Source organism: Nicotiana sylvestris, chromosome 4 (genome assembly GCF_000393655.2).
Source record: "Nicotiana sylvestris chromosome 4, ASM39365v2, whole genome shotgun sequence".
In the NCBI taxonomy this organism is placed as follows: Eukaryota; Viridiplantae; Streptophyta; class Magnoliopsida; order Solanales; family Solanaceae; genus Nicotiana; species Nicotiana sylvestris.
The window spans coordinates 158,451,920-158,468,174 of record NC_091060.1 but is presented as its reverse complement, the minus strand read 5'-3'; the positions used below and the strand labels follow the sequence as shown (position 1 = coordinate 158,468,174).

The following is a 16,255-nucleotide window of genomic DNA, read 5'->3' as shown; positions in this document are numbered from 1 at the left end:
AAAACATCCCACCTTTGGTGCTGGATTGGTGGAAAAATCTCGCACCTTGTGACAAGAATCACGTAAGAAGGGTCCTGGGTAATTTGCCATCTTTGTTAGACATCCGACCAAACAAAGCATTGATTGGGGCCACTACTATGTTTTGGGATGAGAAAAGGGTTGTCTTCCGCTTCGGTGGCATAGAGATGACTCCTCTCTTGGAGAAAATAGGAGGTTTCACTAATCTGCCATGGGATAGTCCGGATTACTGGTACCAGAGAATCGCACCCCTCACGGTTTTCTGAAAATTTTAGGTTTCAAGAAAAATGATAAACTGCTTTGTTTGAAGAATTTGTACATTCCATTTGAATTTCTTTATGAATGATATGGGCACAGCAAGTCATACTGCCTTTATTATGATGAACTCGCCATTACTTCCTTGGGTTGGACGCACCGTCGAGTCTACGTGTTCATTGTATGCTTCTTGGGGTTGTTGATATTTCCAATGAAAGGGGGAAGGGTCCATACTCATCTAGCCATGGTCGCTAGGACCTTAATGGAAGGCATTGAGGGACAAACATGCACTATCGTCCCCATGATCTTGGCTGAAATGTATCGCGCTCTAGATCGGTACAAGCAGGGGTTTGGGCACTTCGAAGGGTTGTAATCTGCTATTGCAAGTTTGGTTACTAGAACATTTTCAAAGGGGAGAGTATCGCCAGGAGATCTTGCGTCGACCATTAAATTATCACATAGCTTACCATCACCCAAAGAGAATGACGTTTATCCAAGGCAGGTTTGTACAACCTGGAAATGATGTGAGTTGGATGCGCTTCTTCAGCAATCGGACGGATGAGTAGGTACATTGGATGTTCGAATGGTTTCCTAGTAGTGAGTTCATCATTTGGTCAAAAGAGACTACTCAAATAGTACTGATCGCGTTGAGGGGAATTTATACTTATGCTCCCATAAGGGTAACGAGACAAACGGGAAAAAACAGGTTATACCTCGAGTTTCTAACATGGTCCAGTACAAAGTATACTTCAAAGGGGACGTTATACCATTCAAGTTTGAGGCACAACATATGTGGAATCAGAAAGTCATCGTGGGAAAGGATACTATTGAGTCAGACATATACCATGTCGGTCGTGTGTACTTCTACCAGTCATGGCTAGTGGATAATATAGTAGGAGACGTCAAGCTGGGAATTAATCTAAAAAGCAGAATCATAGATGATGCTACTGAAGCACAAGTCAAGTAAAGGAAGTTACGCAAGAGGGTTTTGAATCTGAAGCTATGCATCTAGAGCAACACAAATTGAATATGGAAGAAATCAATGAATGGAGGGAAGTTGCCACCAAGTGAACAAAAAGATTGGAATATCTGGAGCAAGGGTTGATGGAACTTGAAGGGAAAATGAGAAAGAGGATTGCAGGATGTCAAAACATGGATGACAATAAGGGAGGTCTCCTAGCAAAGGCTTATCTATTGCTGGATATGCGCGACTTGGGGAATCTAATCGATGGAGTCAAAAGAGCCAAACACGGGTAAGGTCCTTATGAGACAGAATAGATTAGGAGAGTGTTGTTTTACTACTTCCTAGTTTAGTTTAGATTTCGATTGTAATAAGGCACATGCCATTAGTAACTCTCTTATTATTATTGTTTTAACAAAGATTTGATTTATTTTCACATTAATGAAATGACACAATTATTGGCATCAATTTTCTCCAAGTCTATGTGTCGCTAGGCCTACCTCAGGCACAATGAGGTTCCCAAATTAGGACGTGAATTTATAATTCCGCAATACATGTTTAAATACTGCAAACACCCTCTTAATACTCCTTACTAACTTGGTTGCCTTTTGTTTTTTTTCTTTTGATTATTCCCATTCCCCAATGTTGGTTCATGTGTACTGGCATCATCAGCATATCATACCAGATCCAGAGGTCCTCCACTTCCTCCTCCTCCAAGTGATCCCAAAAACAAAGGAAAAACCAAAATGGATGATATGAGCGGTATCGGGAAAGACAACGCTACTCATGCAGAGAATGTTGAAACTTCGGATGGTCGGAGTATTCCACACAGAACAATTTGGGCTTACAGTTGGAACATAAAATACCGGAGTTACAAGGGGAGCTTGGGCAGGTTCGGAACTTGGCAAACCTTTCCCTTACCCTGAACATGCCCGACATCAACCAACAAAATGCCTAAAACCCAGCACCTTCCCAGAACACACAAAACCAACACCCAAAAAATCCTCTCAATGCCACATCTCCTCAAAATCCTAATCCTCCACCGGCAACGACCCCTCTACAACATCATCACCATCCAACCCAGCATCCACAAACCACCACCTACCATACTCCTCAAAACGCACCACAACCTACTCCTGATCCCCAAATCTCAATCAATGACCACCACTATGCCCAGATTCCTAGAGTCCATCAAAGCAATCCCATATATGTGGAAACCTTACTCCACAACAAACCTTATACATACCTGAATCCGTCGAGAAGGACCTGCTCATCAAGAACATGGTGGAAGAACTCAAGAAGCTTAATAGCAAAGTTCAAAGCGTCGAAGGTGGCAAAGGCATTGAGGGTCTGAATTATGATGATTTGTGTATTCAGCCAGATGTAGAATTGTTGGAAGGCTACAAACCTCCTAAGTTTGAGATATTTGATGGAACAGGTGATCCAAAAATGCATTTGAGAACGTATTGTGACAAGCTTGTAGGGGTTGGAAAGGATGAAAGAATTCGTATGAAGTTGTTCATGAGGAGTCTCACTGGAGACGCCCTATCTTGGTACATCAGTCAGAACCCAAAGAAATGGGTTAGTTGGGTGAGCATGACGTCAGATTTTACGGACCGGTTCAGGTTTAACACGAAAAATGCACCAGATGTTTTCTACATTCAAAATCATAAGAATAAGCCAATTGAAACTTTCTGCGCGTATGCTACTCGGTGGAGGTTTGAAGCCGCAAAGGTAAGGCTAGCACTAGAAGAAGAATGGATGAATAAGTTCTTCGTCAAAGATCAGGATCTGCAATACTATGAAAGGTTGATGGTTATTGAAAACCATAAGTTCTCTGATATCATCAAATTGGGAGAAAGAATAGAAGAAGGGATTAAGAGCGGGATGGTGACAAATTTTGAAGCACTCCAGGCTACAAACAAAGCCTTGCAGTCAGGTGGTATTTCCAAAAAGAAGGAAGTAAGGGCGGTGATGGTGACCCAAGGTCCAAAGTCTTCTCTCACATACCAAACACCCCTACCTACATATCGGCCTTCACACCCAGATACCAACAAGCTGCCGCCACTTATCACATATATAACACCCAGCTAGCATACTACCACTCACCACCAGCCCGCCAAAACTACAAAAAACCTAGACCAAATTTCGACCGCAGACTGCCCAAACAATACACCCCAATTGCTGAACCCATAGATCAACTGTACAAGAGACTGAAGGCAGTCGGTTATGTCACTCCCATTATCGCTATTGCTATGGAAAATTCCTCCCAGTGGATTAATCCAAACAAGACATGTGCCTACCACTCGGGCATGAAAGGTCATACTATTGATGAATGTCGCACTTTGAAAGATAAGATCCAGATGTTGATTGACACCAAAATTATACAGGCAAAAGAGGCTTCACCTAATGTCTTTAACAATACTCTCCCAAATCACAGAGGTAAGGGAGTGAATGTGATAGAGACTGACGAAGAATGGGATTCGAAAGGGTCAATTGGACTCATTCGGGAGGGGGGGTTATCCTAAAACATCTCCAGTCACCCTCACACCCATTATAGTGCAGATTCAAACAACGATTGAAGTCGAGATAGACATACTTACTCTATTTGAGGTCGAAGTAACAACACCCTCAGCTGCGCTAACTCCGTTTGAGGTGGAAGTGAGCACACCCTTCACAGTGACGGTAGTACCTACACCGTCCTTTAAGTCCAATTTTATACCCTGGGACTATGCTGCAGAAGCAAGAAGTAAAGTAAAAAATATGGAGGAAGCAGGTGCAGCGCAGGGTATGACCAGAATCGGTAGGGTTTATACACCCAAAAATTTGGGAGAAACAAGCAAATAAGCTACCTCTAAGCTGCCTGTCATTGAGAGACTGGCCTAGATGACCTTTGGAGAAAGGTGCAAACAAGAGAATATCCTATGGTTGATCATATGAACAAAACCCTTGCTCAATATCCATTTTATAACTACTACAAAACTCCGAGGCACACAGGAATGCCTTGATGAAGGTGTTGAATGAAGCCTATATACCCAATAACATTACTAGTAAGGAAATAGCCAACATGGTAGGGCAAGTGTTGTAAAGCCACAAAATCACTTTTCATGAAGATGATCTGCCACCGGAAGGACTAAACCAAAATAGGGCATTGAATATCATGGTGCAATTTGAGGACATATTCATCGCCAGGGTCCTGATAGGTGGGGGTTCAAGTCTCAACATATGTCTGCTAATCACTCTGAAGAGGTTGGGTAAAGGTCTGTATGAGATACAAGCAGGAATTTTGAATGTGAAAGCATTTGATGGGTCTCAAAGGGCCACAATTGGAGAGATCAACCTCAGTCTACAAATGGGCCCGACCTGGTTTGATGTCGAGTTTCAAGTGCTGGATATAACTGCAACATACAACCTGCTGTTGGGACGACCTTGGATACATGCCGCTGGGGTTGTAGCTTCCACTCTGCACCAGGCTGTGAAGTTTAAATGGAATCATCAGGAAGTGATCATCCATGGAGATGGGAGTAATCCCATTTATACCAATCAGACTATTCTGGTCATCGAGAATAGAAGGAAGTTGGGTGGAGAAACATATCATCGCATTGAGCGTGTAAATGCAATTGAGAAAGATAAATGGTGGAGCCGCAAGATAGAAAGCATATTGGAATGGACAGGATATGAACCTGACAAGGGTCTCGGTAAGAATCTCCAGGGTATCACTAAACCAATACAGCTAAAGCGTCACGACACAACCTTTGGGCTGGGATATAAGTAAACCTGGTAGGAGTATAATGATTGGTTGCTGCCATAGCGTGGTCGTTATTTCCCTCTTGAGCAGCCAATACTGCATTTGCACCAGACATTTCAACAAACTAACGTGATATGGGGATCTGAAGAAGAAGAAGAAGCTTTAGCTGGCCTAAAGAATCTATTTCTGGATGATGAAGACATGGACTGCAGTATGATAGTTGAGGAGGAGGAGGAGGAGGGAGACCTTACCATTCAGACCATGGAGAAAGGAACTATTCTCAGGAATTGGACTGCTGCACTGTCACGGGCCTATCGAGTTCCTGGGTAGCCTGGCAATTAGCACAATTTATTTTTAAAAAGCAATTTTGAGCATTTAAGACATTTTCAGTATTTTGTTTTAAACGTATTTTGTTATGAAATAACCGCTCGGGCCATCGAGTCGTACTTCTTTTGATGTTCTCAAGATTTGTCTAATGAATTTATATTTTTAGTATTTGTTATTATCTTTTACATTTTTATATGCAGCGTTATTATTACTTATCCCGATTAACCTGCGATCGTGACATGTAATGAGGCAACGCAACATAAGGACAATGATTTAGAGGATATGGAAGACGATGTAATACCTGAGGAAATTGTCAGAGAGATAAATTTTTTGAAAACAAGCCTAAGTCCAAATTGGACAAAACCGAGACAATTAACTTAGGAGATTCCAAAACAGTCAAGGAAACACATATAAGTATTCACCTGTCACCATCCGAGAAAGAAGAGTACATTCAATTCCTAAAAGATATGAAGATATCTTTGCATAGTCTTATGATGATACGACTAATCTGAGCACACCCATAGTGGCTCACAAGTTACCCACCGATACCATGTGCCCGCCAGTGAAATAGAAGCTCAGAAAATTCAAGCCAGATATGAGTTTGAAGATAAAAGAGGAAGTTACTAAGAAAATCAAAGCCAAGGTTCTCAGTGTGGTTGAATATCTAACCTGGTTAGCCAACATTATACCGGTTCTGAAGAAGGACGGGAAGGTTAAAGTATGTGTCGATTATCAGGATTTAAATAGAGCAAGTCTCAAAAACGATTTCCTGTTGCCCAATATACACATACCGATTGACAACTGTGCCAAGCATGAGCTCTAGTCTTTTATGGATTGCTTCGCAGGATATTATCAAATCTGGATGGATGAAGAGGATATGGAAAAGACAGCTTTTATCACTCCGTAGGGGGATGTATTGCTATAAAATGATGCTGTTTGTCCTGAAGAATGCTGAAGCTACTTACATGAGAGCCATGACGATCATTTTCCATGACATTATTCATAAAGAAATAGAGGTGTACGTGGATGACGTTATCGTCAAATCCAGAAGAAGCACATGTCATATAGCATACTTGAGGAAATTCTTTAATTGGCTTCGAAGGTACAATTTGAAACTGAATCCTGCAAAGTGTGCCTTCGGAGTCCCTGCCAGAAAATTGCTAGGCTTCATCGTCAGTCGCCAAGGGATTGAACAAGACCCGTCAAAGCTATCCAAGACTTGACACCTCCAAAGAGCAAGAAAGATGTGATGAATTTTTTAGGGCATCTCAACTATATCAACTGTTTCATAGCACAATCAACTATCATCTGTGAACCGATTTTCAAAATGTTAAAGAAAGATGCTGCAACAAGCTGGACTGAAGAATGCCAGAAAGCCTTTGACAAAATCAAAGAATATTTGTCCAAACCACCAGTCCTGGTCTTACCAGAACCTGGGAGACCTTTTTTACTCTACCTATCTGTACTAGATGTGGCTTTCGACTGTGTCTTAGGATAACACAACGATACCAGAAGAAAGGAGCAGACCATATATTATCTGAGTAAGAGTTCACGCCATATGAAGCACGATATTCTTTGCTGGAACGTACATGCTGCACTTTAACATGGATAGCTCAAAAGTTGAGGCATTATTTCTTTGCCTACACCACGTATCTCATATCAAGAATGGATCCTTTAAAATACATTTTTCAGAAACCCATGCCTACAGGGAAGTTAGCAAAATGGCAAATACTACTAAGTAAGTTCGACATCATCTACATAACTCAGAAGACAGTCAAAGGGCAAACATTGGCGGATCATCTTGCAGAAAATCCCGTAGGTGGAGAATATGAGCCTCTGAAAATGTATTTCCCCGATGAAGAGGTATCGTTCATAGGAGAAGATATCACCAAAACATATAATGGTTGGAGAATGTTTTCCGATGGAGCTGCGAAATTCAAAGGAGTGGGTATTGGAGTTGTCTTAGTATCATAAATAGGTCAACACTATCCAGTATCCGCAAAGATCAGATTCTCGTGTACCAATAATATGGCAGAATACGAGGCCTGCATCTTAGGACTCAGGTTAGCCATTGACATGAACGTTCAGGAACTACTGGTAATTGGTGATTCAGGCTTTTTGGTACATCAGGTTCTAGGAGAATGGGCTACAAAGAATACCAAGATATTGCCATATTTGCACTATGTACAAGAATTTATGAAGAGATTCATAAAGATAGAATTCAAACATGTTCCAAGGATTCAGAATGAGTTCACCGATGCATTGGCTACTTTATCTTCCATGATACAACACCCATACAAGAATTTCATCGACCCTATCCCAGTAGGAATCCAAAGTCAGCTGGCTTATTTTGCTCATGTCGAAGAAGAAACCGATGAAAATCCATGGTTCCACGACATCAAAGAATATCTAACAAAAGGAGAATACCCGGAGCACACAAATCATACTTAGAAATGCACACTTCGAAGGTTATCCAACCACTACTTCCAAAGTGGAGGAATTATGTACAGGAGGACCCCAGATCTGGGGTTGTTACGATGTGTCGTCGCCAAGGAAACATCCAAATTGCTCGAAGAGATACATGCCGGAACCTGCAGACCACACATGAATGGCTTCGTCTTAGCTAAGAAGATATTAAGAGCAGGATATTTTTGGATGACTATGGAAACATACTACATCAGGTATGTCCAAAAGTGTCACCAATGCCAAGTACATGCTGATATGATACGAGTGCCACCAAGTGAACACAATGCAATAAACGCACCCTGGCCTTTCTCCGCTTGGGGCATGGATGTTATTGGTCCAATCGAACCTGCTACTTCAAATGGACATAGATATATTCTGGTGGCCATAGACTATTTCACAAAATGGTTTAAAGTCGCATCTTACAAAGTTGTAACTAAGAAAGTCATCGCAGATTTTGTTAGAGGTCGTGTTGTTTGCCTATTCGTGGTGACAAAATCCATCATCACCGACAACACTGCCAACCTCAATAATGACTTAATGAAATCTATGTGTGACACCTTCAAGATCAAGCACAAGAATTCCACAGCATACAGGCCTCAAATGAATGGAGTAGTGGAGGCCGCCAACAAGAGCATCAAGAAAATACCGAGAAAGATGGTAGACAATCACAAGCAATGGCACGAGAAATTACCATTTGCCTTATTGGGATATCCTACCACAGTTTGCAGATCAACCGGGGCAACCCCATGCTTGCTGGTCTACGGTACTGAAACTGTCATTCCCGCCGAAGTCGAAATTCCTTCTTTAAGAATTATACAAGAAGCTGAACTCAGTGATGCAGAATAAATACGGAGTCGCTATGAACAACTGGCTCTCATTAACGGGAAAAGAATGAATGTGGTATGCCATGGTCTACTTTATCAGAACAGAATGTCCAAAGCTTTCAACAAAAGGGTCAGACCTAGATAGTTCACACTGAGGAAGTTGGTGCTGAAGTGAATCTTCCCACATCAGGATGAAGCCAAAGGGAAGTTTTCACCCAACTGGCACGGTCCTTACATGGTTCATCGAGTACTAATAGGAGCAACACTCATACTTGCAGAAATGGACGAGAAATTTGGCTAAAACCTATCAACTCAGACGCAGTCAAGAGATACTATGTTTAGATTGTTTACATTTCTTCACTTGATGTAACTGAACTATGCTTGACCTGATTCCCGTTTAAGAGTTGATACGTAGGCAGCCCTGTGGGTTCGGTCACATCTTAATAAAATCTTCATTTTGCCATGGTCAGAAACTAGGGCAAAATTTTGAGGAGGACTCTCAAAATTTTGAAGCAAGTCCAGTCGATTTCGTCATACGAAGAACAGTCAAAGAATCGCTTTCAAACTGGGGCAGAATTTTGAGTAGGACCGTCAAAATTCTAAAACAAGGAGGTCATGATGTCTCTAAAATATGTCACAGTCATTGGTTCATCTAATTTACTAGATATCGCATACTAATATATTTTTTAAACAACTATATTTATCAAATGCATGCATATTTTTCGAAAACTTTATTTCTATGGCAGCCAGATGTTACCCAGGGTAACTCTAATAGGATTTCAAGATAGGAGCACAGGCAAAGCAGAAAACGAAAGCGCGAACCAACCTTCCCCTACAGAACTTACAATTTTTCTTTGAATGCAGGCACAATTAGACAACGATACTCGCAGATACATCAAGACACTACCTTCAAGACAACAAATTATCTAGCACAAACATCCTCAGCTAAGAAATACCTTACTCTCCCATTGACTGCCTTTTTTTTGCATTGAGACTAAGCATTGTCTCTTCCTTGCATGAGGCTAAGCATTGCCTCCCTAATTGCATAAGGCTAAGCACTGCCTTTCTCTACATCGAGACTAAGCCTTGTCTCCTCTTTGCATGAGGCTAAGCATCGCCTCTCTAATTGCATAAGGCTAAGCACTGCCTTTCCCTGCATGAGACTAAGCACTGTCTCCTATTCCTGCATGAGACTAAGCATTGCCTCCTCTTTGCATGAGGCTAAGCATTGCCTCCCTAATTACATAAGGCTAAGCAGTGGTCTTTCACTGCATGAGACTAAGCCTTGTCTCTTATTTCTACATGAGACTAAACATTGTCTCCCTCTTTGCATGAGGCCAAGCATTGCCTTCCTAATTGTATAAGGCTAAGCACTGCCTTTCCCTACATGAGATTAAGCATTGTCTCCCTCTCTGCATGAGGCTAAGCATTGCCTCCCTAATTACATAAGGCTAAGCACTACCTTTCCCTGCATGAGACTAAGCATTGTCTTCTATTCCTGCATGAGACTAAGCATTGTCGCCCTTCCTGCATGAGGCTAAGCATTGCCCCTCTTCTACATATGGCTAAGCACTGCCTATCTTCTTCATCAAACAATCAAGTATTGCCGCATCCTTGCATTTTATGGGCTGAAATATCGCCATCTTGTCCAAAGGCGTCATAGTCCGAAGGCATCATCCTCATAGCTAGAAGACACCATTCCATGGCCTGAGGATCTCTAAAAAGGGCACATCATTATTCAAAGGCGTCATAGTCCAGAGGCACCATCCTCATGGCCTGAGGACATCATTGCATGGCCTGCGAATCCCTTGTCATATGCTCCATGTCCCAGGACGTCATGGTCTGAGGACATCATCCTCACCGTCCAAAGACAACCTTCATGGTCCAAAGGGAATTTGCATAATGTTTACATTCTCGCAATAACCCATATATATTCACATGTACCGTGTTTTAAGTTTTGTAGGTAATCCAGGAAGTAAGCGTTCTTCAAACGGGAGCAATCTTCGCTCCGGTTTCCTTTCATAAAATTCACATCCAGCAATTGTTTCAAACATAACCGACCACCACCCTGTTTTACTCTATGACCATTCAGATATTTACTCGATAACACATCCGTAACGTTTCATATTCACATTGATGACTCCATATAAATTCATCTGATACTGTCCTACCCAAAAGAACCCTTTCCAAAATATACGGCCATTCTTACAACAACTCCGTCGGTTTCTTTCACCGTTGGATCCAGAACTACACACGACCTAATTCCCATAACACCAGGGATATATAGGAAACTTAGGAACTAGGGTTCGACCTATATTTTTTAAATTACATCATTCCTAACTCAATTTGGCCAAAATTGGTCATCATTTTCTTTACCCGATAAATCTTTCATCATTCTCGGGTAAAGAGAGGCAGCTGTTGATACCCAATTTTGTCCTTATATTTTCTCAAATAATATATATATATATATATATATATATATATACACTTTCAAAACATCATTTTGCATCATTATTTAGTTTAAAAATTTATACAGGCATTTTTTATAATTTTTAGAGCTTTAAAATTGATTTTCATGTATTTAAATAACTGAATAATTATTAATTACTCCTTTAAATAATCTTGTGATGACTTAATTACCTAAATTATCATTTGCATCCATAATACAGGTTTCATATATTTTTACTTAATTTTTATATAATTACATTATTATTTTTAGGCTATTTGCACAATCTTGCAATAATAGCCTATATATTTTACAACTGTATTGCATTTGTCATTTTTTTCAAGGTCAAATAATATCTTACATTTTTATAATCTTCTACTAGTGTTTTAAAGTATTAATTTGCATAAATAACATTTTTATATCTTATTTAACTATTTTTATTTAAATTGTTTTCCCTTAATTTTCCATTTTAAAATTTGGGAATTGGGATTAATTTCGGACCATTAAGGTCCAAATAGATCCCTATCCCAATAACCTCATTAGCCCAAATGACCTAATACCCCAACTCAGTCCAAAAAACTGACCTAGCCTGTTTAAATCTCAGCCATTGATCAAAATTGATCAACGGCTCACAACACTTCCCCTCACTCTCCTTATATCCCCTCACCCAAACTCTAATCTCCATTTCTCTTCAGCAGTCGCCCTCAAACATTCCCCCCTCCCCACCCTCAAGAAAACCCTAGTCGCCCTCTCAATCTTCTCCAAATCCGTCTCGATCATGGATTCCTTCCATGATTTTCTTGCCTTTTATGTGTTACCTCGTTATTATCTACAAGATTATGATGTTATACGGTACCTGCCCCAATTTTGTCAAGTACCAGTACATAAATGGGCTTCCACCACCTTCAATCCTTGAAAATTAGATGATATTTTGTCTATATGCACTCTATATGGTCCGATTCAGTGAGATCTTCGATTATTCATGCTTCCTTTTCGAACTAGAGTTTGAAATTTCCCTTTATTTCTTATTGATTCTTGATTGATACTTTTCCTTTTCCGTGTTTGAATATTCTTTTCCTTATTTCTGTTTTATCTGCCTTGTTTCCCTATTTTCTACTTTATTTTGCCCTAAAATCTGACTCTAAATGATTATTGGTATGATATTTTCCGATTCTCTGTTTAATCTTATGTATTTCTTTATTTTTAGTATTATTTGTGTGATAATTTTTATTCCCTGTTGATTTACTGAACCTCTTTGTTTTATGCCTAAAAATCAATTCTAATTGATTTTAGTATATCTTTTCTTATTTGTGTTTGAATAGTTTGTTTTCCATGTTTACATGTTCGATTTCTATACTATATAAATCCCTCCCCATTTCCTTTTGGGATAGACTTTAATCATTAAGTTTCACTAAAAAACTAAAGGTTTTCACTCTGTTATTCTCTTATTCTCTTCTTCTACACTTTGGCTCTTGGCCGACTGAAAGTTAAGGCCACCAGAATTTTATTTTTGACCTTCATTGGTGCGAGCACTGCCCTAGGTTCCTCTGAAGCCTTTGGGAACTTTGATGCATTAAGGTCCTGAGTTATACTGCTCTTCGTTGACATCCAGAGTGTTGTGGATTCTGTTCTTTCTTGTTTATCTATTTGTCAATCAGTAATTGGTGAGTTCTATAACCTTTGCAATATTCATTCTCCTGTGTTCATGATTTGCATACTCACACCTCTAAGATTTCATAACCTAATGTGTATCTAGACTATCTCTATGTGCAACCTTGTTGATATCAAATGTGTTTTGTGATCTAAACCTCTTTAGCACTTGCTTATGGCTAAATGGCCAGTTCTGAAATGTGCTTATGCTTAATTCGAACAGTTTAGATTGTTTGAAATTCGTTTAGCCTAATATGATTGATACTTTGAATGTTTACATTGGTCATATGACATCAGTTTGTTTCCTGCCTTGACCTAGGTCTCTATAGTGATTGAGTTGTATCTATAATGTGTCCTAATCTATGTTAAGACCTTCCCCCTATATATGATTTGCTCCTATGATTATTTTCATCACTTAGTATGTCTTTAGCTTGCCCAACTCTGTACTTCCTAGAAGTTAGTTGGGACTTTTTAGAATAGCTTCTTAATTTGTGTTTCCCTATAATGTGTGACATTATCTTGCCTTATTGGTGTGAGTTGTTCTGTTTAACTTTTGGTGCTCAGCGTAATTTGACCCTTAGCCTTTGAACCTGTTAAGTTAGTACTCTTTTGGCATAGTGCACTTTTGTATATTAGTCTTGTAATCCTAGAAGTCATAATCTCCCTGCTTCCCCCAAACGTCCTCTTCCCCAATATGCTAAGTGTGAATTTGTGATATCCACATGTCTTTTGAGTTTTTTTTGCTGGTATGTTCATTGTGTAATCACCTCTGCAATATTTGATTCTGAAATGCAAATATACCTCTTCAAACCCTACTATTTGACCACTATTCTCTTACTCTCATTGATTACCTATGCTACTCTGAACCTATAACTCTTGGCCGGCTGAAAGCCAAGGCTACTAAGTCTATCTCTATTGACCCCCTAGTGTGAGCACTGCTTGGGGTCCATTTGAGACCCTTGTGAACTCTGACACTCTAGGTCTTGAGGTTATTTGGCCATTTTCCTTACTATTGAGATCTGAGTTATCTCTAACACTAAATTTTGTTCTTCTTTCTGTCTACTGAATGTCCAAATTGACTTGTTTTCAATATTTGGATCCTATGATCAATCCATGTCTGTTTGGTTTGAGTTCTTCTATGTTTTCTGGGCTATATGGATGGATATAGTCCCTGTTGAGATCCGGACGTGCTAATTGGTGGATAAAAGAGTTTAGTTGAAGGCCTGGCAGTGCTGGGTATCTCTTTGGGCCTGTCTTGGGCCTACTATTATTGCTTGTACCACTTTTATAATTACATTTATTATTAGGCCTGTAATAATTCTGTAATAAACAATTGGGGGTGTTAGTGAAATTGAAAAATGGGTATATCTTAATACTTGCATGAAAAGGGATAGAAAGCATGACTATAGGATTTATGTGATCTATTTGCTGTCCAACCTGCTATGTGTATTATTTAAGGCTCTTTGTGCACTATTAGAGATCATGTCATTAGGGGAATCATACACTCACGTAACTAGAATCCTATCGAAGCATCAGTGCTTTATCTATTCTTGTGTCTACTGTTATGTGTAGCTAGATAACATGCCTATAGAGAATAAATGCTAATAACATCCCTTCAATCTGCACCATGCTCAATAGATATCATGCCTATAGGATTTTAACTACTTAATTCACTATTGCATCATACTGTCCATCTAGAAAGCCGTCCTATAGGAGCTAAATATATATGAAATCAGTTCAAATTACCAATCTTTAGAAATCATGCCTATAGGACATCACTACTCGCTATAAGGCACTAATACTGGACTCTTTAAACGCTGTTTCATTGTTTATCCACGCGATTATTAGGAAGTATAAGTAATTTTGAGCGTTTCCAATAAGTTTTAATATCCCTTACTGTGTAACCACTTAGAGATCATGCCTATAGATTTATTAATATAAAATCTTTAATATGCAATATCAGGTAATCACAAACTGGTAACTTAGAAATCATAGGTCTAAAAATGGCCTGCATATCTGAATTAGATCACGTAAAAGCCACGTCCATGGGCTTAACGACTTCAATTTCCCTCAGTTCCGATACTGCCTAATGCTTAACGTAGGAATCTGTTTGCGTGCATTTGTTGTCTAATTGTGGAGGCTAACTTGAGCCTTTAGCTGCCTATATGTGAAGTCCAACATGTTTTGTATGTCGCCTAGTTTTGACATTTTCTGAGCAGCCAAAGTCAAGTCTAGAACCACCAAAAGTAAAGGTCCAATGCGTCATGGACCATAGGAATGGGACGGGTAGTGCACACCTGAGGCACGATTTAGAATCAGCTAGTGCGCTTTAGGTAATAACTTAAAGATAGTAAATGGGTAGCAAAAGATGATAGTCTGTGCCTGGTGAATAGTATGAGTAATACCTCTTGAGGGATTTACGAAGTATTATTTATGTTGCACGGGGTGATCCTTTAGTCTAAAAAACTTAGGACCCCCATCTTATTCCTATTTATCTATGAGTCAAGTGTTTTGATAATAAAACTTCCCAAACTTCTTGCTTTTTCTATCTTTGTTTATCTGACTAATTCATGTAATTCAAATTTGGCCGGGGACCCACAATTGTGGACCTCGAAGAGTGCCTAATACCTTCTCTTTGAGGTAATTTTAATCCCTTACCCAATCTTTGGTGATGCAAACTAGTCAAACCCGAGTCACTTGAAAATAGGTGCCCTAACGCACCTTAAGAATCATTAGGTGGCGACTCTTCTCTTTTAACACTCTACCTTCCTTTAAAAGAGTTTTCCATGTCGAAACCCAATTTCGCGAGAAAAAGGGGCGCGACAACCGGCACACGAGATTGTTGTTGCTGCTGATGTTTGGTGGTGTATTGTTCCCAAACACTTAGGGAAACCTAGTTAGCTTGATATTTCTACATCGTCTTGAGCGGCTAGATGATTTATCTAGTTACAGCTGAGGTGTAGCTGTTCTAGGCTACCTGTATAGGCAGATGTCCCGAGTGTGCATGGGCACCCAGAGAGACATTGCCAGATTTTTACCGTTGTTGCAGGTTAAAACATATTCAATTCTTTTCATGATTACAAAATACATAGAAAAAAATACCTTAAATTTTATGTCCACGATCTATATTAGGTTTGGGCCTAGGAGCGGTTCTTGCAGTTCCAGCCACCTCTACCACCCATCGCTTCGGATGCACCACCTCCGCCGTTTCTCCTTTTAGCTAGGAGGTGGGTTGATAGGCGAGGCTACGGATGCGAGGTCGAGGCTCGACATTATCTACCCTATTACAGGGATTTGTTGGATTTGCGCGCAAGTACATGTATACTTAAGTTTACTTGGCCTGGCTTTATATGTGTTGCGTTTACTCACGGTTCTTGTGTTTAATTAATAGTTCTTATGGAGGCCATACAGCGACACGCTTATAGCTGGTTTGCCCGATTATTCTCCCCCAGCCAAGCTATGTGGAGCTCTTTCATCCCAATAATATGTCGTGATATTGTCGAGCATCATGCCACCGAGCGAGTGCTTTGCTAGTTTGGTTGACCATAGCTATTACCTAC

General features: G+C 39.9%; 2 protein-coding genes across 2 annotated transcripts; both read left to right on the top strand.

The window, feature by feature from the left end:
- The first annotated feature begins 2,515 nt into the window (after positions 1-2,515).
- LOC138890412 (uncharacterized) lies at positions 2,516-3,328 on the top strand. The gene has a single exon (XM_070173795.1). The coding sequence runs from the start codon at positions 2,516-2,518 to the stop codon at positions 3,326-3,328; it is 813 nt and encodes a 270-aa protein (XP_070029896.1).
- Positions 3,329-7,337: 4,009 nt separating this feature from the next.
- On the top strand, positions 7,338-7,760 carry LOC138890411 (uncharacterized). Its single transcript, XM_070173794.1, has one exon. It carries the CDS (start codon positions 7,338-7,340, stop codon positions 7,758-7,760), a length of 423 nt encoding a protein of 140 aa, XP_070029895.1.
- Positions 7,761-16,255: the final 8,495 nt, after the last annotated feature.

What these genes read in the sequence shown, in the direction of transcription:
- LOC138890412 (XM_070173795.1), top strand. Translation starts at nt 2,516, where the DNA reads ATGGTGGAAGAACTCAAGAAGCTTAATAGCAAAGTTCAAAGCGTCGAA.
- LOC138890411 (XM_070173794.1), top strand. Translation starts at nt 7,338, where the DNA reads ATGGCAGAATACGAGGCCTGCATCTTAGGACTCAGGTTAGCCATTGAC.